The sequence below is a fragment of the Scyliorhinus torazame genome, chromosome 4 (genome assembly GCF_047496885.1).
Source record: "Scyliorhinus torazame isolate Kashiwa2021f chromosome 4, sScyTor2.1, whole genome shotgun sequence".
NCBI lineage: Eukaryota > Metazoa > Chordata > Chondrichthyes > Carcharhiniformes > Scyliorhinidae > Scyliorhinus > Scyliorhinus torazame.
The window spans coordinates 78,865,941-78,888,656 of NC_092710.1; the positions used below are offsets into that span (position 1 = coordinate 78,865,941).

At 53.5% G+C, this 22,716-nt stretch overlaps 1 protein-coding gene across 3 annotated transcripts in view; it reads left to right on the forward strand.

Annotated features, from left to right (window-relative positions):
• LOC140411610 (immunoglobulin superfamily member 11-like) overlaps nucleotides 1-22,716 on the forward strand; it is a 366,531-nt gene that overhangs the window by 139,102 nt on the left and 204,713 nt on the right. For all 3 annotated transcript variants that reach the window (XM_072500668.1, XM_072500669.1, XM_072500670.1), the window contains exon 3: nucleotides 10,168-10,372. In XM_072500668.1, the coding sequence (XP_072356769.1) occupies nucleotides 10,168-10,372 (205 nt within the window). The remainder of the gene's footprint in view (nucleotides 1-10,167; nucleotides 10,373-22,716) is intronic.

Consider the following 22,716-nt stretch of genomic DNA (forward strand, 5'->3'; position numbering starts at 1 on the left):
TCCCTTTAATATCCCACCCAGTCTGAACCCACTCTCCCCCTCACTCCGTACATCCTTCTATATCCCACCCAGTCTAATCCCCCTCTCCCCCTTACTCCCCACACCCTTAAATATCCCACCCAGTCTAATCCCACTCTCCCCCTCACTCCCCACACCCTTAAATATCCCACCCAGTCTAATCCCACTCTCCCCCTCACTCCCCACACCCTTTAATATCCCACCCAGTCTAATCCCACTCTCCCCCTCACTCCCCACACCCTTTAATATCCTACCCAGTCTAATCCCACTCTCCCCCTCACTCCCCACACCCTTTAATATCCCACCCAATCTAATCCCACTCTCCCCCACACTCCCCACACCCTTTAATATCCCACCCAGTCTAAACCCACTCTCCCATCACTCCCCACACCCTTTAATATCCCACTCAGTCTAATCGCACTCTCCACCTCACTCCGCACACCCTTTAATATCCCACCCAGTTTAATCCCACTCTCCCCCTCACTCCCCACACCCTTTAATATCCCACCCAGTCTAATCCCACTCTCTCCCCCACTCCCCACACCCTTTAATATCCCACCCAGTCTAATCCCCCTCTCCCCCTCACTCCGCACGCCCTTTAATATCCCACCCTGTCTAATCCCACTCTCCCCCTCACTCCCCACATCCTTTAATATCCCACTCAGTCTAATCGCACTCTCCCCCTCACTCCGCACACCCTTTAATATCCCACCCAGTCTAAGTCCACTCTCCCCCTCACTCCGCACACCCTTTAATATCCCACCCAGCCTAATCCCACTCTCTCCCCCACTCCCCACACCCTTTAATATCCCAACCAGTCTAATCCCCCTCTCCCCCTCACTCCGCACGCCCTTTAATATCCCACTCAGTCTAATCCCACTCTCCCCCTCACTCCCCACATCCTTTAATATCCCACCCAGTCTAATCCCCCTCTCCCCCTCACTCCGCACGCCCTTTAATATCCCACCCAGTCTAATCCCACTCTCCCCCTCACTCCCCACATCCTTTAATATCCCACCCAGTGTAATCCCACTCTCCCCCTCACTCCCCACATCCTTTAATATCCCACCCAGTCTAATCCCACTCTCTCCCCCACTCCCCACACCCTTTAATATCCCAACCAGTCTAATCCCCCTCTCCCCCTCACTCCGCACGCCCTTTAATATCCCACCCAGTCTAATCCCACTCTCCCCCTCACTCCCCACATCCTTTAATATCCCACCCAGTCTAATCCCACTCTCCCCCTCACTCCCCACACCCTTTAATATCCTACCCAATCTAATCCCACTCTCCCCCTCACTCCCCGCACCCTTTAATATCCCACCCAGTCTAACCCAGTCTCTCCCTCACTCCGCACACCCTTCTATATCCCACCCAGTCTGATCCCACTCTCCCCCTCACTACCCACTCCCTTTAATATCCCACCCAGTCTGAACCCACTCTCCCCCTCACTCCGTACACCCTTCTATATCCCACCCAGTCTAATCCCCCTCTCCCCATCACTCCGCACACCCTTCTATATCCCACCCAGCCTAATCCGCCTCTACCCCTCCCTCCGCACACCCTTTAATATCCCACCCAGTCTGATCCCACTCTCCCCCTCACTACCCACTCCCTTTAATATCCCACCCAGTCTGAACCCACTCTCCCCCTCACTCCGTACATCCTTCTATATCCCACCCAGTCTAATCCCCCTCTCCCCATCACTCCGCACACCCTTCTATATCCCACCCAGCCTAATCCCCCTCTACGCCTCCCTCCGCACACCCTTTAATATCCCACCCAGTCTAATCCCCCTCTACCCCTCCCTCCGCACACCCTTTTATATCCCAACCAGTCTAATCGCACTCTCCCCCTCCCTCCGCACACCCTTTAATATGCCACCCAGTCTAATCCCACTCTCCCCCTCACTCCCCACACCCTTAAATATCCCACCCAGTCTAATCCCACTCTCCCCCTCACTCCCCACACCCTTTAATATCCTACCCAGTCTAATCCCACTCTCCCCCTCACTCCCCACTCCCTTTAATATCCCACCCAATCTAATCCCACTCTCCCCCACACTCCCCACACCCTTTAATATCCCACCCAGTCTAAACCCACTCTCCCCTCACTCCCCACACCCTTTAATATCCCACTCAGTCTAATCGCACTCTCGCCCTCACTCCGCACACCCTTTAATATCCCACCCAGTCTAATCCCACTCTCCCCCTCACTCCCTACACCCTTGAATATCCCACCTAGTCTAATCCGACTCTCTCCCCCACTCCCCACACCCTTTAATATCCCACCCAGTCTAATCCCCCTCTCCCCCTCACTCCGCACGCCCTTTAATATCCCACCCAGTCTAATCCCACTCTCCCCCTCACTCCCCACACCCTTTAATATCCTACCCAGTCTAATCCCACTCTCCCCCTCACTCCCCACACCCTTTAATATCCCACCCAATCTAATCCCACTCTCCCCCACACTCCCCACACCCTTTAATATCCCACCCAGTCTAAACCCACTCTCCCATCACTCCCCACACCCTTTAATATCCCACTCAGTCTAATCGCACTCTCCCCCTCGCTCCGCACACCCTTTAATATCCCACCCAGTTTAATCCCACTCTCCCCCTCACTCCCCACACCCTTTAATATCCAACCCAGTCTAATCCCACTCTCTCCCCCACTCCCCACACCCTTTAATATCCCACCCAGTCTAATCCCCCTCTCCCCCTCACTCCGCACGCCCTTTAATATCCCACCCAGTCTAATCCCACTCTCCCCCTCACTCCCCACATCCTTTAATATCCCACTCAGTCTAATCGCACTCTCCCCCTCACTCCGCACACCCTTTAATATCCCACCCAGTCTAAGCCCACTCTCCCCCTCACTTCGCACACCCTTTAATATCCCACCCAGTCTAATCCCACTCTCTCCCCCACTCCCCACACCCTTTAATATCCCAACCAGTCTAATCCCCCTCTCCCCCTCACTCCGCACGCCCTTTAATATCCCACCCAGTCTAATCCCACTCTCCCCCTCACTCCCCACATCCTTTAATATCCCACCCAGTCTAATCCCCCTCACCCCCTCACTCCGCACGCCCTTTAATATCCCACCCAGTCTAATCCCACTCTCCCCCTCACTCCCTTCACCCTTTAATATCCCACCTAGTCTAATCCGACTCTCTCCCCCACTCCCCACACCCTTTAATATCCCACCCAGTCTAATCCCACTCTCTCCCCCACTCCCCACACCCTTTAATATCCCACCCAGTCTAATCCCCCTCTCCCCCTCACTCCGCACGCCCTTTAATATCCCACCCAGTCTAATCCCACTCTCCCCCTCACTCCCCACATCCTTTAATATCCCACTCAGTCTAATCGCACTCTCCCCCTCACTCCGCACACCCTTTAATATCCCACCCAGTCTAAAACCACTCTCCCCTCACTCCGCACACCCTTTAATATCCCTCCCAGTCTAATCCCACTCTCTCCCCCACTCCCCACACCCTTTAATATCCCAACCAGTCTAATCCCCCTCTCCCCCTCACTCCGCACGCCCTTTAATATCCCACTCAGTCTAATCCCACTCTCCCCCACACTCCCCACACCCTTTAATATCCCACCCAGTCTGATCCCACTCTCCCCCTCACTACCCACTCCCTTTAATATCCCACCCAGTCTGAACCCACTCTCCCCCTCACTCCGGACATCCTTCCATATCCCACCCAGTCTAATCCCCCTCTCCCCATCACTCCGCACACCCTTCTATATCCCACCCAGCCTAATCCCCATCTACGCCTCCCTCCGCACACCCTTTAATATCCCACCCAGTCTAATCCCCCTCTACCCCTCCCTCCGCACACCCTTTAATATCCCACCCAGTCTAATCGCACTCTCCCCCTCCCTCCGCACACCCTTTAATATGCCACCCAGTCTAATCCCACTCTCCCCCTCACTCCCCACACCCTTTAATATCCCACCCAGTCTAATCCCACTCTCCCCCTTACTCCCCACACCCTTAAATATCCCACCCAGTCTAATCCCACTCTCCCCCTCACTCCCCACACCCTTAAATATCCCACCCAGCCTAATCCGCCTCTACCCCTCCCTCCGCACACCCTTTAATATCCCACCCAGTCTGATCCCACTCTCCCCCTCACTACCCACTCCCTTTAATATCCCACCCAGTCTGAACCCACTCTCCCCCTCACTCCGTACATCCTTCTATATCCCACCCAGTCTAATCCCCCTCTCCCCATCACTCCGCACACCCTTCTATATCCCACCCAGCCTAATCCCCCTCTACGCCTCCCTCCGCACACCCTTTAATATCCCACCCAGTCTAATCCCCCTCTACCCCTCCCTCCGCACACCCTTTTATATCCCACCCAGTCTAATCGCACTCTCCCCCTCCCTCCGCACACCCTTTAATATGCCACCCAGTCTAATCCCACTCTCCCCCTCACTCCCCACACCCTTAAATATCCCACCCAGTCTAATCCCACTCTCCCCCTCACTCCCCACACCCTTTAATATCCTACCCAGTCTAATCCCACTCTCCCCCTCACTCCCCACTCCCTTTAATATCCCACCCAATCTAATCCCACTCTCCCCCACACTCCCCACACCCTTTAATATCCCACCCAGTCTAAACCCACTCTCCCCTCACTCCCCACACCCTTTAATATCCCACTCAGTCTAATCGCACTCTCGCCCTCACTCCGCACACCCTTTAATATCCCACCCAGTCTAATCCCACTCTCCCCCTCACTCCCTACACCCTTGAATATCCCACCTAGTCTAATCCGACTCTCTCCCCCACTCCCCACACCCTTTAATATCCCACCCAGTCTAATCCCCCTCTCCCCCTCACTCCGCACGCCCTTTAATATCCCACCCAGTCTAATCCCACTCTCCCCCTCACTCCCCACACCCTTTAATATCCTACCCAGTCTAATCCCACTCTCCCCCTCACTCCCCACACCCTTTAATATCCCACCCAATCTAATCCCACTCTCCCCCACACTCCCCACACCCTTTAATATCCCACCCAGTCTAAACCCACTCTCCCATCACTCCCCACACCCTTTAATATCCCACTCAGTCTAATCGCACTCTCCCCCTCACTCCGCACACCCTTTAATATCCCACCCAGTTTAATCCCACTCTCCCCCTCACTCCCCACACCCTTTAATATCCAACCCAGTCTAATCCCACTCTCTCCCCCACTCCCCACACCCTTTAATATCCCACCCAGTCTAATCCCCCTCTCCCCCTCACTCCGCACGCCCTTTAATATCCCACCCAGTCTAATCCCACTCTCCCCCTCACTCCCCACGTCCTTTAATATCCCACTCAGTCTAATCGCACTCTCCCCCTCACTCCGCACACCCTTTAATATCCCACCCAGTCTAAGCCCACTCTCCCCCTCACTCCGCACACCCTTTAATATCCCACCCAGTCTAATCCCACTCTCTCCCCCACTCCCCACACCCTTTAATATCCCAACCAGTCTAATCCCCCTCTCCCCCTCACTCCGCACGCCCTTTAATATCCCACCCAGTCTAATCCCACTCTCCCCCTCACTCCCCACATCCTTTAATATCCCACCCAGTCTAATCCCCCTCACCCCCTCACTCCGCACGCCCTTTAATATCCCACCCAGTCTAATCCCACTCTCCCCCTCACTCCCCACACCCTTTAATATCCCACCTAGTCTAATCCGACTCTCTCCCCCACTCCCCACACCCTTTAATATCCCACCCAGTCTAATCCCACTCTCTCCCCCACTCCCCACACCCTTTAATATCCCACCCAGTCTAATCCCCCTCTCCCCCTCACTCCGCACGCCCTTTAATATCCCACCCAGTCTAATCCCACTCTCCCCCTCACTCCCCACATCCTTTAATATCCCACTCAGTCTAATCGCACTCTCCCCCTCACTCCGCACACCCTTTAATATCCCTCCCAGTCTAATCCCACTCTCTCCCCCACTCCCCACACCCTTTAATATCCCAACCAGTCTAATCCCCCTCTCCCCCTCACTCCCCACACCCTTAAATATCCCACCCAGTCTAATCCCACTCTCCCCCTCACTCCCCACACCCTTTAATATCCCACCCAGTCTGATCCCACTCTCCCCCTCACTACCCACTCCCTTTAATATCCCACCCAGTCTGAACCCACTCTCCCCCTCACTCCGTACATCCTTCTATATCCCACCCAGTCTAATCCCCCTCTCCCCATCACTCCGCACACCCTTCTATATCCCACCCAGCCTAATCCCCATCTACGCCTCACTACCCACTCCCTTTAATATCCCACCCAGTCTGAACCCACTCTCCCCCTCACTCCGTACATCCTTCTATATCCCACCCAGTCTAATCCCCCTCTCCCCCTTACTCCCCACACCCTTAAATATCCCACCCAGTCTAATCCCACTCTCCCCCTCACTCCCCACACCCTTAAATATCCCACCCAGTCTAATCCCACTCTCCCCCTCACTCCCCACACCCTTTAATATCCCACCCAGTCTAATCCCACTCTCCCCCTCACTCCCCACACCCTTTAATATCCTACCCAGTCTAATCCCACTCTCCCCCTCACTCCCCACACCCTTTAATATCCCACCCAATCTAATCCCACTCTCCCCCACACTCCCCACACCCTTTAATATCCCACCCAGTCTAAACCCACTCTCCCATCACTCCCCACACCCTTTAATATCCCACTCAGTCTAATCGCACTCTCCACCTCACTCCGCACACCCTTTAATATCCCACCCAGTTTAATCCCACTCTCCCCCTCACTCCCCACACCCTTTAATATCCCACCCAGTCTAATCCCACTCTCTCCCCCACTCCCCACACCCTTTAATATCCCACCCAGTCTAATCCCCCTCTCCCCCTCACTCCGCACGCCCTTTAATATCCCACCCAGTCTAATCCCACTCTCCCCCTCACTCCCCACATCCTTTAATATCCCACTCAGTCTAATCGCACTCTCCCCCTCACTCCGCACACCCTTTAATATCCCACCCAGTCTAAGCCCACTCTCCCCCTCACTCCGCACACCCTTTAATATCCCACCCAGCCTAATCCCACTCTCTCCCCCACTCCCCACACCCTTTAATATCCCAACCAGTCTAATCCCCCTCTCCCCCTCACTCCGCACGCCCTTTAATATCCCACTCAGTCTAATCCCACTCTCCCCCTCACTCCCCACATCCTTTAATATCCCACCCAGTCTAATCCCCCTCTCCCCCTCACTCCGCACGCCCTTTAATATCCCACCCAGTCTAATCCCACTCTCCCCCTCACTCCCCACATCCTTTAATATCCCACCCAGTGTAATCCCACTCTCCCCCTCACTCCCCACATCCTTTAATATCCCACCCAGTCTAATCCCACTCTCTCCCCCACTCCCCACACCCTTTAATATCCCAACCAGTCTAATCCCCCTCTCCCCCTCACTCCGCACGCCCTTTAATATCCCACCCAGTCTAATCCCACTCTCCCCCTCACTCCCCACATCCTTTAATATCCCACCCAGTCTAATTCCACTCTCCCCCTCACTCCACACACCGTTTAATATCCCACCCAGTCTAATCCCACTCTCCCCCTCACTCCGCACACCCTTTAATATCCCACCCAGTCTAAACCCATTCTCCCCCTCACTCCCCACACCCTTTAATATCCCACCCAGACTTAACCCACTCTCCCCCTCACTCCGCACGCCCTTTAATATCCCACCCAGTCTAAACCCACTCTCCCCCTCACTCCCCACACCCTTTAATATCCTACCCAGTCTAATCCCACTCTCCCCCTCACTCCCCACACCCTTTAATATCCCACCCAATCTAATCCCACTCTCCCCCACACTCCCCACACCCTTTAATATCCCACCCAGTCTAAACCCACTCTCCCATCACTCCCCACACAATTTAATATCCCACTCAGTCTAATCGCACTCTCCCCCTCACTCCGCACACCCTTTAATATCCCACCCAGTTTAATCCCACTCTCCCCCTCACTCCCCACACCCTTTAATATCCCACCCAACTAATCCCACTCTCTCCCCCACTCCCCACACCCTTTAATATCCCACCCAGTCTAATCCCCCTCTCCCCCTCACTCCGCACGCCCTTTAATATCCCACCCAGTCTAATCCCACTCTCCCCCTCACTCCCCACATCCTTTAATATCCCACTCAGTCTAATCACACTCTCCCCCTCACTCCGCACACCCTTTAATATCCCACCCAGTCTAAGCCCACTCTCCCCCTCACTCCGCACACCCTTTAATATCCCACCCAGTCTAATCCCACTCTCTCCCCCACTCCCCACACCCTTTAATATCCCATCCAGTCTAATCCCCCTCTCCCCCTCACTCCGCACGCCCTTTAATATCCCACTCAGTCTAATCCCACTCTCCCCCTCACTCCCCACATCCTCTAATATCCCACCCAGTCTAATCCCCCTCTCCCCCTCACTCCACACGCCCTTTAATATCCCACCCAGTCTAATCACACTCTCCCCCTCACTCCCCACATCCTTTAATATCCCACCCAGTGTAATCCCACTCTCCCCCTCACTCCCCACATCCTTTAATATCCCACCCAGTCTAATCCCCCTCTCCCCCTCACTCCGCACGCCCTTTAATATCCCACCCAGTCTAACCCCACTCTCCCCCTCACTCCCCACATCCTTTAATATCCCACCCAGTCTAATTCCAATCTCCCCCTCACTCCGCACACCCTTTAATATCCCACCCAGTCTAAACCCATTCTCCCCCTCACTCCCCACACCCTTTAATATCCCACCCAGTCTAAACCCACTCTCCCCCTCACTCAGTACACCCTTCTATATCCCACCCAGTCTAATCCCCCTCTCCCCCTCACCCGCACACCCTTTAATATCCCACCCAGTCTGATCCCACTCTCATCTCACTCCCCACTCCGTTTAATACCCCACCCAGTCTAACGCCGCTCTCCCCCTCACTCCGTACACCCTTCTACAACCCACCCAGTCTGATCCCACTCTCCCTCTCACTACCCACTCCCTTTAATATCCCACCCAGTCTAACCCCACTCTCCCCCTCACTCTGTACACCCTTCTATACCCCACCCAGTCTAATCCCACTCTCCCCCTCACTCCCCACACCCTTTAATATCCCACCCAGTCTAATCCCACTCTCACCCTCACTCCGTACACCCTTTAATATCCCACCCAGTCTAATCCCCCTCTCCCCCTCACTCCGCACACCCTTTAATATCCCACCCAGTCTGATCCCACTCTCATCTCACTCCCCACTCCCTTTAATATCCCACCCAGTCTAACCCCACTCTCCCCCTCACTCCGTACACCCTTCTTTATCCCACCCAGTCTGATCCCACTCTCCCCATCACTCCGCACACCCTTTAATATCCCACCCAGTCTGATCCCACTCTCCCCCTCACTACCTACTCCCTTTAATATCCCACCCAGTCTAATCCCACACTCCCCCTCACTCTCCATTCCATTTAATATCCGACCCAGTCTAACCCCACTCTCCCCCTCACTCCGCACACCCTTTAATAACCCACCCAGTCGAACCCCCCTCTCCCCCTCACTCCGCACACCCTTTAATATCCCACCCAGTCTAACCCCACCCTCCCCTTCACTCACCAGACCCTTTAATATCCCACCCAGTGTAACCCCACCCCCCCTTCACACACCAGACCCTTTAATATCCGACCCAGTCTAATCCCACTCTCCCCCTCACTCCCCACTCCCTTTAATATCCCACCCAGTCTAATCCCACTCTCCCCCTCACTCCCCACTCCCTTTAATATCCCACCCAGTCTAATCCCACTCTCCCCCTCAATCCGCACATCCTTTAATATCCCACCCAGTCTAATCCCACTCTCCCCCTCAATCCGCACATCCTATAATATCCTACCCAGTCTAACCCCACTCTCCCCCTCACTCCCCACATCCTTTGATATCCCACCCAGTCTAATTCCACTCTCCCCCTCACTCCGCACACCCTTTAATATCCCACCCAGTCTAATCCCCCTCTCCCCCTCACTCCCCAAGCTCATTAATATCCCACCCAATCTGATCCCAATCTCCTCCTTGCTATGCATTCCATTTAGGCTTCTTTGCTCTTTCCCAACAGATTCTCCTGTATCAGGGTGGGAATGTTATCAACATGCACTGGAATTTGGGGAGCCGTGTGGCCTTCATTGGCGACCCCGCCGTGAATGGGAGTATTTCCATTGAGAAGATACAGCGAAGTGATGGCGGTGTCTATCAGTGTTTGGTCGTGAATCCCCTACAGAACGATCAGAGCATCATCCGGCTGGTCAACCTCTCTGTGCTGGGTCGGTGCCTCAAACAGAGCGAGAGAAAGGCAGGACGGAGAGAGAGAAAGGCAGGACGGATAGAGAAAGGCAGGACTGCGAGACAAATACAGGACGGAGAGAGAGAAAGGCAGGACGGGGAGAGAGAAAGGCAGGGCGAAGAGAGAAAGGCAGGACAGAGAGAGAAAGGCAGGACGGAGAGTGAAAGGCAGGACGGAGAGTGAAAGGCAGGACGGAGAGAGAAAGGCAGGATGAAGAGAGAAAGGCGGGGAGGAGAGAGAAAGGCAGGATGGAGTGTGAAAGGCAGGACTGAGAGAGAAAGGCAGGACTGAGAGAAAGGCAGGACGGAGAGAGAAAAAGGCAGGACGGAGAGAGAGAAAGGCAGGATGAAGAGGGAGAAAGGCAGGACTGAGAGAGAGAAAGGCAGGGCTGAGAGAGAGATTGGCAGGACAAAGAGAAAAAGGCAGGACTGAGAGAGAGAAAGGCAGAACGGAGAGAGAGAAAGGCAAGGCTGAGAGGGAAAGGCAGGACGGAGAGAGAAAGGCAGGACTGAGAGAGAGAAAGGCAAGGCTGAGAGGGAAAGGCAGGACGGAGAGTGAAAGGCAGGACGGAGAGAGAGAAAGGCAGGACTGAGAGAGAGAAAGGCAGGATGGAGAGGGAAAGGCAGGACGGAGAGTGAAAGGCAGGACTGAGAGAGAAAGGCAGAACGGAGAGAGAGAATGGCAGGACGGAGAGAGAAAGGCAGGACTGAGAGAGAAAGGCAGGACAGAGAGAGAGAAAGGCAGGATGTAGAGAGAGAAAGGCAGGACTGAGAGAGAGAAAGGCAGGACTGAGAGAGAGAAAGGCAGGACGGAGAGAGAGAAAGGCAGGACTGAGAGAGAGAAAGGAAGGACGGAGAGAGAAAGGCAGGACTGAGAGAGAATTACAGGACGGAGATAGAGAAAGGCAGTACAGAGAGAGAGAAAGGCAGGACTTAGAGAGAGAAAGGCAGGTCAGAGAGAGAAAGGCAGGATGGAGAGAGAGAAAGGCAGGACTGAGAGAGAGAAAGGCAGGACTGAGAGAGAGAAAGGCAGGACGGAGAGAGAAAGGCAGGATGGAGAGAGAAAGGCAGGACTGAGAGAGAGAAAGGCAGGACTGAGAGAGAAAGGCAGGATGGAGAGAGAAAGGCTGGACTGAGAGAGCGAAAGGCAGGGCGGAGAGAGAAAGGCAGGACAGAGAGAGAAAGGCAGGACGGAGAGTGAAAGGCAGGACGGAGAGAGAAAGGCAGGATAGAGAGAGAAAGGCAGGGCGGAGAGAGAAAGGCAGGACAGAGAGAGAAAGGCAGGCTGGAGAGTGAAAGGCAGGACTGAGAGAGAAAGGTAGGACGGAGAGAGAAAGGCAGGACTGAGAGAGAGAAAGGCAGGAGGGAGAGAGAAAGGCAGGACTGAGAGAGAAAGGCAGGATGGAGAGAGAAAGGCAGGACGGAGAGAGAGAAAGGCAGGACTGAGAGAGAAAGGCAGGATGGAGTGCGAGAAAGGCAGGACGGAGAGAGAAAAAAGCAGGACGGAGAGAGAGAATGGCAGGACTGAGAGAGAAAGGCAGGACTGAGAGAGAGAAAAGCAGGACGGAGAGAGAGAAAGACAGGAGGGAGAGAGAAAGGCAGGACGGAGAGAGAAAGGCAGGACTGAGAGAGAAAGGCAGAACGGAGAGAGAAAAGCAGGACTGTGAGAGAATGGCAGGACGGAGAGAGAAAGGCAGGACTGAGAGAGAATGGCAGGACAGAGAGAGAGAAAGGCAGGATGTAGAGAGAGAAAGGCAGAACTGAGAGAGAGAAAGGCAGGTCAGAGAGAGAGAAAGGCAGGTCAGAGAGAGAAAGGCAGGACAGAGAGAGAATGGCAGGACAGAGAGAGAGAAAGGCAGGATGTAGAGAGAGAAAGGCAGTACGGAGAGAGAGAAAAGCTGGACTGAGAGAGAGAAAGGCAGGACGGAGAGAGAGAGAAAGGCAGGACTGAGAGAGAGAAAGGCAGGACTGAGAGAGAGAAAGGCAGGACTGAGAGAGAGAAAGGCAGGACGGAGAGAGAGAAAGGCAGGACTGAGAGAGAGAAAGGAAGGACGGAGAGAGAAAGGCAGGACTGAGAGAGAATTACAGGGCGGAGAGAGAGAAAGGCAGTACAGAGAGAGAGAAAGGCAGAACTGAGAGAGAGAAAGGCAGGTCAGAGAGAGAGAAAGGCAGGTCAGAGAGAGAAAGGCAGGACTGAGAGAGAAAGGCAGTACAGAGAGAGAGAAAGGCAGGACTGAGAGAGAGAAAGGCAGTACAGAGAGAGAGAAAGGCAGGTCAGAGAGAGAGAAAGGCAGGTCAGAGAGAGAAAGGCAGTACAGAGAGCGAGAAAGGCTGGACTAAGAGAGAGAAAGGCAGTACAGAGAGAGAGAAAGGCAGAACTGAGAGAGAGAAAGGCAGGATGGAGAGAGAGACAGGCAGATTGGAGAGAGAAAGGCACAACGGAGAGAGAGAAAGGCAAGACTGAGAGAGAGAAAGGCAGGACGGAGAGAGAGAAAGGCAGGATGGAGAGAGAGAAAGGCAGGACTGAGAGAAAGGAAGGCAGGACATAGAGAGAGAAAGGCAGGACGGAGTGAGAACGGCAGGACTGAGAGAGAGAAAGGCAGGACGGAGAGAGAGAAAGGCAGGACTGAGTCAGAGAAAGGCAGGACTGAGAGAGAGAATGGCAGGATTGAGAGAGAAAAAGGCAGGACGGAGCGAGAGAAAGGCAGGACGAAGAGGGAGAAAGGCAGGACTGAGAGAGAGAAAGGCAGGACCGAGAGAGAGATCAGCAGGACAGAGAGAAAAAAGCAGGACTGAGAGAGAGAAAGGCAGCACGGAGAGTGAAAGGCAGGACGGAGAGAGAATGGCAGGATTGAGAGAGAAAGGCAGGACTGAGAGAGAGATCAGCAGGACAGAGAGAAAAAAGCAGGACTGCGAGAAAAACGCAGGACGGAGAGAGAAAGGCAGGACTGAGAGAGGGAATGGCAGGACTGAGAGAGAGAAAGGCAGGACGGAGCGAGAGAAAGGCAGGACGGAGAGAGAGAAAGGCGGGACTGAGACAGAGAAAGAAAGGACAGAGAGAGAAAAGCAGGACTGCGAGAAAAACGCAGGACGGAGAGAGAAAGGCAGGACTGAGAGAGGGAATGGCAGGACTGAGAGAGAGAAAGGCAGGACGGAGAGAGAGAAAGGCAGGACTGAGAGAGAGAAAGGCAGGACGGAGAGAGAGAAAGGCAGGACATAGAGAGAGAAAGGCAGGACGGAGTGAGAACGGCAGGACTGAGAGAGAGAAAGGCAGGACGGAGAGAGAGAAAGGCAGGACTGAGTCAGAGAAAGGCAGGACTGAGAGAGAGAATGGCAGGATTGAGAGAGAAAAAGGCAGGACGGAGCGAGAGAAAGGCAGGACGAAGAGGGAGAAAGGCAGGACTGAGAGAGAGAAAGGCAGGACCGAGAGAGAGATCAGCAGGACAGAGAGAAAAAAGCAGGACTGAGAGAGAGAAAGGCAGGATGGAGAGCGAAAGACAGGACGGCGAGAGAAAGGCAGAATGGAGAGAGAAAGGCAGGATGGAGAGAGAGAAAGGCAGGACTGAGAAAGAGAAAGGCAGGACTGAGAGAGAGAAAGGCAGGTCTGAGAGAGAAAGGCAGGACTGAAAGAGAGAAAGGCAGGACTGAGACAGAGAAAGGCAGGATGGAGAGAGAGAAAGGCAGGACTGAGAGAGAGAAAGGCAGGACTGAGAGAGAGAAAGGCAGGACTGAGAGAGAAAGGCAGGACTGAGAGAGAAAGGCAGGACTGAGAGAGAGAAAGGCAGGACGGAGAGAGAATTGCAGGACGGAGAGAGAGAAGGGCAGGACTGAGAGAGAAAGGCAGGACTGAGAGAGAGAAAGGCAGGACTGAAAGAGAGAAAGGCAGGACTGAGACAGAGAAAGGCAGGATTGAGAGAGAGAAAGGCAGCACTGAGAGAGAGAAAGGCAGGACTGAGAGAGAGAAAGGCAGGACAGAGAGAGAAAGGCAGGACTGAGAGAGAGAAAGGCAGGACTGAGACAGGAAAGGCAGGATTGAGAGAGAGAAAGGCAGCACTGAGAGAGAGAAAGGCAGGACTGAGAGAGAGAAAGGCAGGACTGAGAGAGAAAGGCAGGACAGAGAGAGAGAAAGGCTGGACTGAGAGAGAGGAAGGCAGGACGGAGAGAGAGAGAAAGGCAGGACTGAGAGAGAGAAAGGCAGGACTGAGAGAGAGAAAGGCAGGACGGAGAGAGAGAAAGGCAGGACTGAGAGAGAGAAAGGAAGGACGGAGAGAGAAAGGCAGGACTGAGAGAGAATTACAGGGCGGAGAGAGAGAAAGGCAGTACAGAGAGAGAGAAAGGCAGGACAGAGAGAGAGAAAGGCAGAACTGAGAGAGAGAAAGGCAGGTCAGAGAGAGAGAAAGGCAGGTCAGAGAGAGAAAGGCAGGACTGAGAGAGAAAGGCAGTACAGAGAGAGAGAAAGGCAGGACTGAGAGAGAGAAAGGCAGGACTGAGAGAGAGAAAGGCAGGTCAGAGAGAGAGAAAGGCAGGTCAGAGAGAGAAAGGCAGGACTGAGAGAGAAAGGCAGTACAGAGAGAGAGAAAGGCAGGACTGAGAGAGAGAAAGGCAGTACAGAGAGAGAAAGGCAGGACTGAGAGAGAGAAAGGCAGGATGGAGAGAGAGAAAGGCAGATTGGAGAGAGAAAGGCACAACGGAGAGAGAGAAAGGCAAGACTGAGAGAGAGAAAGGCGGGACTGAGACAGAGAAAGGCAGGACATAGAGAGAGAAAGGCAGGACGGAGTGAGAACGGCAGGACTGAGAGAGAGAAAGGCAGGACGGAGAGAGAGAAAGGCAGGACTGAGTCAGAGAAAGGCAGGACTGAGAGAGAGAATGGCAGGATTGAGAGAGAAAAAGGCAGGACGGAGCGAGAGAAAGGCAGGACGAAGAGGGAGAAAGGCAGGACTGAGAGAGAGAAAGGCAGGACCGAGAGAGAGATCAGCAGGACAGAGAGAAAAAAGCAGGACTGAGAGAGAGAAAGGCAGCACGGAGAGTGAAAGGCAGGACGGAGAGAGAATGGCAGGATTGAGAGAGAAAGGCAGGACTGAGAGAGAGATCAGCAGGACAGAGAGAAAAAAGCAGGACTGAGAGAGAGAAAGGCAGGATGGAGAGCGAAAGACAGGACGGCGAGAGAAAGGCAGAATGGAGAGAGAAAGGCAGGATGGAGAGAGAGTCAGGCAGGACTGAGAGAGAAAGGCAGGACTGAAAGAGAGAAAGGCAGGACTGAGACAGAGAAAGGCAGGATGGAGAGAGATGGGCAGGACTGAGAGAGAGAAAGGCAGGACTGAGAGAGAAAGGCAGGACTGAGAGAGAAAGGCAGGACTGAGAGAGAGAAAGGCAGGACGGAGAGAGAATTGCAGGACGGAGAGAGAGAAAGGCAGGACTGAGAGAGAAAGGCAGGACTGAGAGAGAGAAAGGCAGGACTGAAAGAGAGAAAGGCAGGACAGAGAGAGAGAAAGGTAGGATTGAGAGAGAGAAAGGCAGCACTGAGAGAGAGAAAGGCAGGACTGAGAGAGAGAAAGGCAGGACTGAGAGAGAAAGGCAGGACTGAGAGAGAGAAAGGCAGGACTGAGAGAGAGAAAGGCAGGACTGAGACAGGAAAGGCAGGATTGAGAGAGAGAAAGGCAGCACTGAGAGAGAGAAAGGCAGGACTGAGAGAGAGAAAGGCAGGACTGAGAGAGAAAGGCAGGACTGAGAGAGAGAAAGGCAGGACTGAGAGAGAGAAAGGCAGGACGGAGAGAGAGAAAGGCAGGACTGAGAGAGAGAAAGGAAGGACGGAGAGAGAAAGGCAGGACTGAGAGAGAATTACAGGGCGGAGAGAGAGAAAGGCAGTACAGAGAGAGAGAAAGGCAGGACAGAGAGAGAGAAAGGCAGAACTGAGAGAGAGAAAGGCAGGTCAGAGAGAGAGAAAGGCAGGTCAGAGAGAGAAAGGCAGGACTGAGAGAGAAAGGCAGTACAGAGAGAGAGAAAGGCAGGACTGAGAGAGAGAAAGGCAGGACTGAGAGAGAGAAAGGCAGGTCAGAGAGAGAGAAAGGCAGGTCAGAGAGAGAAAGGCAGGACTGAGAGAGAAAGGCAGTACAGAGAGAGAGAAAGGCAGGACTGAGAGAGAGAAAGGCAGTACAGAGAGAGAGAAAGGCAGGTCAGAGAGAGAGAAAGGCAGGACTGAGAGAGAGAAAGGCAGGTCAGAGAGAGAAAGGCAGGACTGAGAGAGAGAAAGGCAGGATGGAGAGAGAAAGCCAGGACAGAGAGAGAAAGGCAGGACTGAGAGAGAAGGGCAGATTGGAGAGAGAAAGGCAGGACGGAGAGAGAGAAAGGCGGGACTGAGAGAGAAAAGAGCAGGACGGAGAGAGAGAAAGGCAGGATGGAGAGAGAGAAAGGCAGGACTGAGAGAAAGGAAGGCAGGACATAGAGAGAGAAAGGCAGGACGGAGTGAGAACGGCAGGACTGAGAGAGAGAAAGGCAGGACGGAGAGAGAGAAAGGCAGGACTGAGTCAGAGAAAGGCAGGACTGAGAGAGAGAATGGCAGGATTGAGAGAGAAAAAGGCAGGACGGAGCGAGAGAAAGGCAGGACGAAGAGGGAGAAAGGCAGGACTGAGAGAGAGAAAGGCAGGACCGAGAGAGAGATCAGCAGGACAGAGAGAAAAAAGCAGGACTGAGAGAGAGAAAGGCAGCACGGAGAGTGAAAGGCAGGACGGAGAGAGAATGGCAGGATTGAGAGAGAAAGGCAGGACTGAGAGAGAGAAAGGTAGGACGGAGAGAGAGAAAGGCAGGACTGAGTCAGAGAAAGACAGGACTGAGAGAGAGAATGGCAGGATTGAGAGAGAAAAAGGCAGGACGGAGAGAGAGAAAGGCAGGACGATGAGGGAGAAAGGCAGGACTGAGAGAGAGAAAGGCAGGACCGAGAGAGAGATCAGCAGGACAGAGAGAAAAAAGCAGGACTGAGAGAGAGAAAGGCAGGATGGTGAGCGAAAGACAGGACGGCGAGAGAAAGGCAGAATGGAGAAAGAAAGGCAGGATGGAGAGAGAGAAAGGCAGGACTGAGAAAGAGAAAGGCAGGACTGAGAGAGAGAAAGGCAGGACTGAGAGAGAAATGCAGGACTGAAAGAGAGAAAGGCAGGACTGAGACAGAGAAAGGCAGGATGGAGAGAGATGGGGAGGACTGAGAGAGAGAAAGGCAGGACTGAGAGAGAAAGGCAGGACTGAGAGAGAAAGGCAGGACTGAGAGAGAGAAAGGCAGGACGGAGAGAGAATTGCAGGACTGAGAGAGAGAAAGGCAGGACTGAGAGAGAAAGGCAGGACTGAGAGAGAAAGGCAGGACTGAGAGAGAGAAAGGCAGGACTGAAAGAGAGAAAGGCAGGACTCAGACAGAGAAAGGCAGGATTGAGAGAGAGAAAGGCAGCACTGAGAGAGAGAAAGGCAGGACTGAGAGAGAGAAAGGCAGGACAGAGAGAGAAAGGCAGGACTGAGAGAGAGAAAGGCAGGACTGAGACAGAGAAAGGCAGGACTGAGAGAGAGAATGGCAGGATTGAGAGAGAGAAAGGCAGCACTGAGAGAGAAAGGCAGGACTGAGAGAGAGAAAGGCAGGACAGAGAGAGAAAGGCAGGACTGAGAGAGAGAAAGGCAGGACTGAGAGAGAGAAAGGCAGGACTGAGACAGAGAAAGGCAGGATTGAGAGAGAGAAAGGCAGGACTGAGAGAGAAAGGCAGGGCTGAGAGAGAAAGGCAGGACGGAGACAGAGAAAGGCTGGACTGAGAGAGAGGAAGGCAGGACGGAGAGAGAGAGAAAGGCAGGACGGAGAGAGAGAAAGGCAGGACTGAGAGAGAGAAAGGAAGGACGGAGAGAGAAAGGCAGGACTGAGAGAGAAAGGCAGGACTGAGAGAGAAAGGCAGGACTGAGAGAGAAAGGCAGTACAGAGAGAGAGAAAGGCAGGATGGAGAGAGAAAGCCAGGACTGAGAGAGAAAGGCAGGACTGAGAGAGAAGGGCAGATTGGAGAGAGAAAGGCAGGGCGGAGAGAGAGAAAGGCGGGACTGAGAGAGAAAAGAGCCGGACAGAGAGAGAGAAAGGCACAACGGAGATAGAGAAAGGCAGGACGGAGAGAGAGAAAGGCGGGACTGAGACAGAGAAAGGAAGGACAGACAGAGAAAAGCAGGACTGCGAGAAAAACGCAGGACGGAGAGAGAAAGGCAGGACTGAGAGAGGGAAAGGCAGGATGGAGAGAGAGAATAGCAGGACTGAGAGAAAGGAAGGCAGGACATAGAGAGAGAAAGGCAGCACGGAGTGAGAACGGCAGGACTGAGAGAGAGAAAGGCAGGACGGAGAGAGAGAAAGGCAGGACTGAGTCAGAGAAAGGCAGGACTGAGAGAGAGAATGGCAGGATTGAGAGAGAAAAAGGCAGGACGGAGAGAGAGAAAGGCAGGACGAAGAGGGAGAAAGGCAGGACTGAGAGAGAGAAAGGCAGGACCGAGAGAGAGATCAGCAGGACAGAGAGAAAAAAGCAGGACAGAGAGAGAGAAAGGCAGCACGGAGAGAGAATGGCAGGATTGAGAGAGAAAGGCAGGACTGAGAGAGAGAAAGGCAGGACGGAGAGAGAGAAAGGCAGGACTGAGAGAGAGAAAGGCAGGACGGAGAGAGAGAAAGGCAGGACGGAGAGAGAGAAAGGCAGGACTGAGTCCGAGAAAGGCATGACTGAGAGAGAGAATGGCAGGATTGAGAGAGAAAAAGGCAGGACGGAGAGAGAGAAAGGCAGGACGAAGAGGGAGAAAGGCAGGACTGAGAGAGAGAAAGGCAGGACCGAGAGAGAGATCAGCAGGACAGAGAGAAAAAAGCAGGACTGAGAGAGAGAAAGGCAGGATGGAGAGAGAAAGGCAGGACGGAGAGCGAAAGACAGGACGGCGAGAGAAAGGCAGAATGGAGAGAGAAAGGCAGGATGGAGAGAGAGAAAGGCAGGACTGAGAAAGAGAAAGGCAGGACTGAGAGAGAGAAAGGCTGGACTGAGTGAGAGAAAGGCAGGACTGAGAGAGAGAAAGGCAGGACTGAGAGAGAAAGGCAGGACTGAAATAGAGAAAGGCAGGACGGAGAGAGAAAGGCAGGACGTTGAGAGAAAGGCAGGACGGAGAGAGAAAAAGGCGGGACGGAGAGAGAGAATGGCAGGACTGAGAGAGAAAGGCAGGACTGAGAGAGAGAAAGGCAGGACGGAGAGAGAGATTGGCAGGACAAAGAGGAAAAGGCAGGAATGAGAGAGAGAAAGGCAGAACGGAGAGAGAGAAAGACAGGACGGAGAGAGAAAGGCAGGTCTGAGAGAGAAAGGCAGAACGGAGAGAGAGAATGGCAGGACGGAGAGAGAAAGGCAGGACTGAGAGAGAATGGCAGGACAGAGAGAGAGAAAGGCAGGATGTAGAGAGAGAAAGGCAGTACGGAGAGAGAGAAAAGCTGGACTGAGAAAGAGAAAGGCAGGACGGAGAGAGAGAGAAAGGCAGGACTGAGAGAGAGAAAGGCAGGACTGAGAGAGAGAATGGCAGGATTGAGAGAGAAAAAGGCAGGATTGAGAGAGAAAAAGGCAGGACGGAGAGAGAAAGGCAGGACTGAGTCCGAGAAAGGCAGGACTGAGAGAGAGAATGGCAGGATTGAGAGAGAAAAAGGCAGGACGGAGAGAGAGAAAGGCAGGACGAAGAGGGAGAGAAAGGCAGGACCGAGAGAGAGATCAGCAGGACAGAGAGAAAAAAGCAAGACTGAGAGAGAGAAATGCAGGATGGAGAGAGAAAGGCAGGACGGAGAGAGAGAAAGGCAGGACTGAGAAAGAGAAAGGCAGGATGGAGAGAGAAAGGCACGACTGAGAGAGAGAAAGGCAGGACTGAGAGAGAAAGGCAGGACTGAAAGAGAGAAAGGCAGGACTGAGAGAGAAAGGTAGGACGGAGAGAGAAAGGCAGGACGTTGAGAGAAAGGCAGGACGGAGAGAGAAAAAGGCGGGACGGAGAGAGAGAATGGCAGGACTGAGAGAGAAAGGCAGGACTGAGAGAGAGAAAGGCAGGACGGAGAGAGAGATTGGCAGGACAAAGAGAAAAAGGCAGTAATGAGAGAGAGAAAGGCAGAACGGAGAGAGAGAAAGACAGGACGGAGAGAGAAAGGCAGGACTGAGAGAGAAAGGCAGAACGGAGAGAGAGAATGGCAGGACGGAGAGAGAAAGGCAGGACTGAGAGAGAATGGCAGGACAGAGAGAGAGAAAGGCAGGATGTAGAGAGAGAAAGGCAGTACGGAGAGAGAAAAAAGCTGGACTGAGAAAGAGAAAGGCAGGACGGAGAGAGAGAGAAAGGCAGGACTGAGAGAGAGAAAGGCAGGACTGAGAGAGAGAAAGGCAGGACGGAGAGAGAGAAAAGCAGGACTGAGAGAGAGAAAGGAAGGACGGAGAGAGAAAGGCAGGACTGAGAGAGAATTACAGGGCGGAGAGAGAGAAAGGCAGTACAGAGAGAGAGAAAGGCAGGACAGAGAGAGAGAAAGGCAGAACTGAGAGAGAGAAAGGCAGGTCAGAGAGAGAAAGGCAGGACTGAGAGAGAAAGGCAGGACTGAGAGAGAGAAAGGCAGGACTGAGAGAGAGAAAGGCAGGACTGAGACAGGAAAGGCAGGATTGAGAGAGAGAAAGGCAGCACTGAGAGAGAGAAAGGCAGGACTGAGAGAGAGAAAGGCAGGACTGAGAGAGAAAGGCAGGACTGAGAGAGAGAAAGGCAGGACTGAGAGAGAGAAAGGCAGGACGGAGAGAGAGAAAGGCAGGACTGAGAGAGAGAAAGGAAGGACGGAGAGAGAAAGGCAGGACTGAGAGAGAATTACAGGGCGGAGAGAGAGAAAGGCAGTACAGAGAGAGAGAAAGGCAGGACAGAGAGAGAGAAAGGCAGAACTGAGAGAGAGAAAGGCAGGTCAGAGAGAGAGAAAGGCAGGTCAGAGAGAGAAAGGCAGGACTGAGAGAGAAAGGCAGTACAGAGAGAGAGAAAGGCAGGACTGAGAGAGAGAAAGGCAGGACTGAGAGAGAGAAAGGCAGGTCAGAGAGAGAGAAAGGCAGGTCAGAGAGAGAAAGGCAGGACTGAGAGAGAAAGGCAGTACAGAGAGAGAGAAAGGCAGGACTGAGAGAGAGAAAGGCAGTACAGAGAGAGAGAAAGGCAGGTCAGAGAGAGAGAAAGGCAGGACTGAGAGAGAGAAAGGCAGGTCAGAGAGAGAAAGGCAGGACTGAGAGAGAGAAAGGCAGGATGGAGAGAGAAAGCCAGGACAGAGAGAGAAAGGCAGGACTGAGAGAGAAGGGCAGATTGGAGAGAGAAAGGCAGGACGGAGAGAGAGAAAGGCGGGACTGAGAGAGAAAAGAGCAGGACGGAGAGAGAGAAAGGCAGGATGGAGAGAGAGAAAGGCAGGACTGAGAGAAAGGAAGGCAGGACATAGAGAGAGAAAGGCAGGACGGAGTGAGAACGGCAGGACTGAGAGAGAGAAAGGCAGGACGGAGAGAGAGAAAGGCAGGACTGAGTCAGAGAAAGGCAGGACTGAGAGAGAGAATGGCAGGATTGAGAGAGAAAAAGGCAGGACGGAGCGAGAGAAAGGCAGGACGAAGAGGGAGAAAGGCAGGACTGAGAGAGAGAAAGGCAGGACCGAGAGAGAGATCAGCAGGACAGAGAGAAAAAAGCAGGACTGAGAGAGAGAAAGGCAGCACGGAGAGTGAAAGGCAGGACGGAGAGAGAATGGCAGGATTGAGAGAGAAAGGCAGGACTGAGAGAGAGAAAGGTAGGACGGAGAGAGAGAAAGGCAGGACTGAGTCAGAGAAAGACAGGACTGAGAGAGAGAATGGCAGGATTGAGAGAGAAAAAGGCAGGACGGAGAGAGAGAAAGGCAGGACGATGAGGGAGAAAGGCAGGACTGAGAGAGAGAAAGGCAGGACCGAGAGAGAGATCAGCAGGACAGAGAGAAAAAAGCAGGACTGAGAGAGAGAAAGGCAGGATGGTGAGCGAAAGACAGGACGGCGAGAGAAAGGCAGAATGGAGAAAGAAAGGCAGGATGGAGAGAGAGAAAGGCAGGACTGAGAAAGAGAAAGGCAGGACTGAGAGAGAGAAAGGCAGGACTGAGAGAGAAATGCAGGACTGAAAGAGAGAAAGGCAGGACTGAGACAGAGAAAGGCAGGATGGAGAGAGATGGGGAGGACTGAGAGAGAGAAAGGCAGGACTGAGAGAGAAAGGCAGGACTGAGAGAGAAAGGCAGGACTGAGAGAGAGAAAGGCAGGACGGAGAGAGAATTGCAGGACTGAGAGAGAGAAAGGCAGGA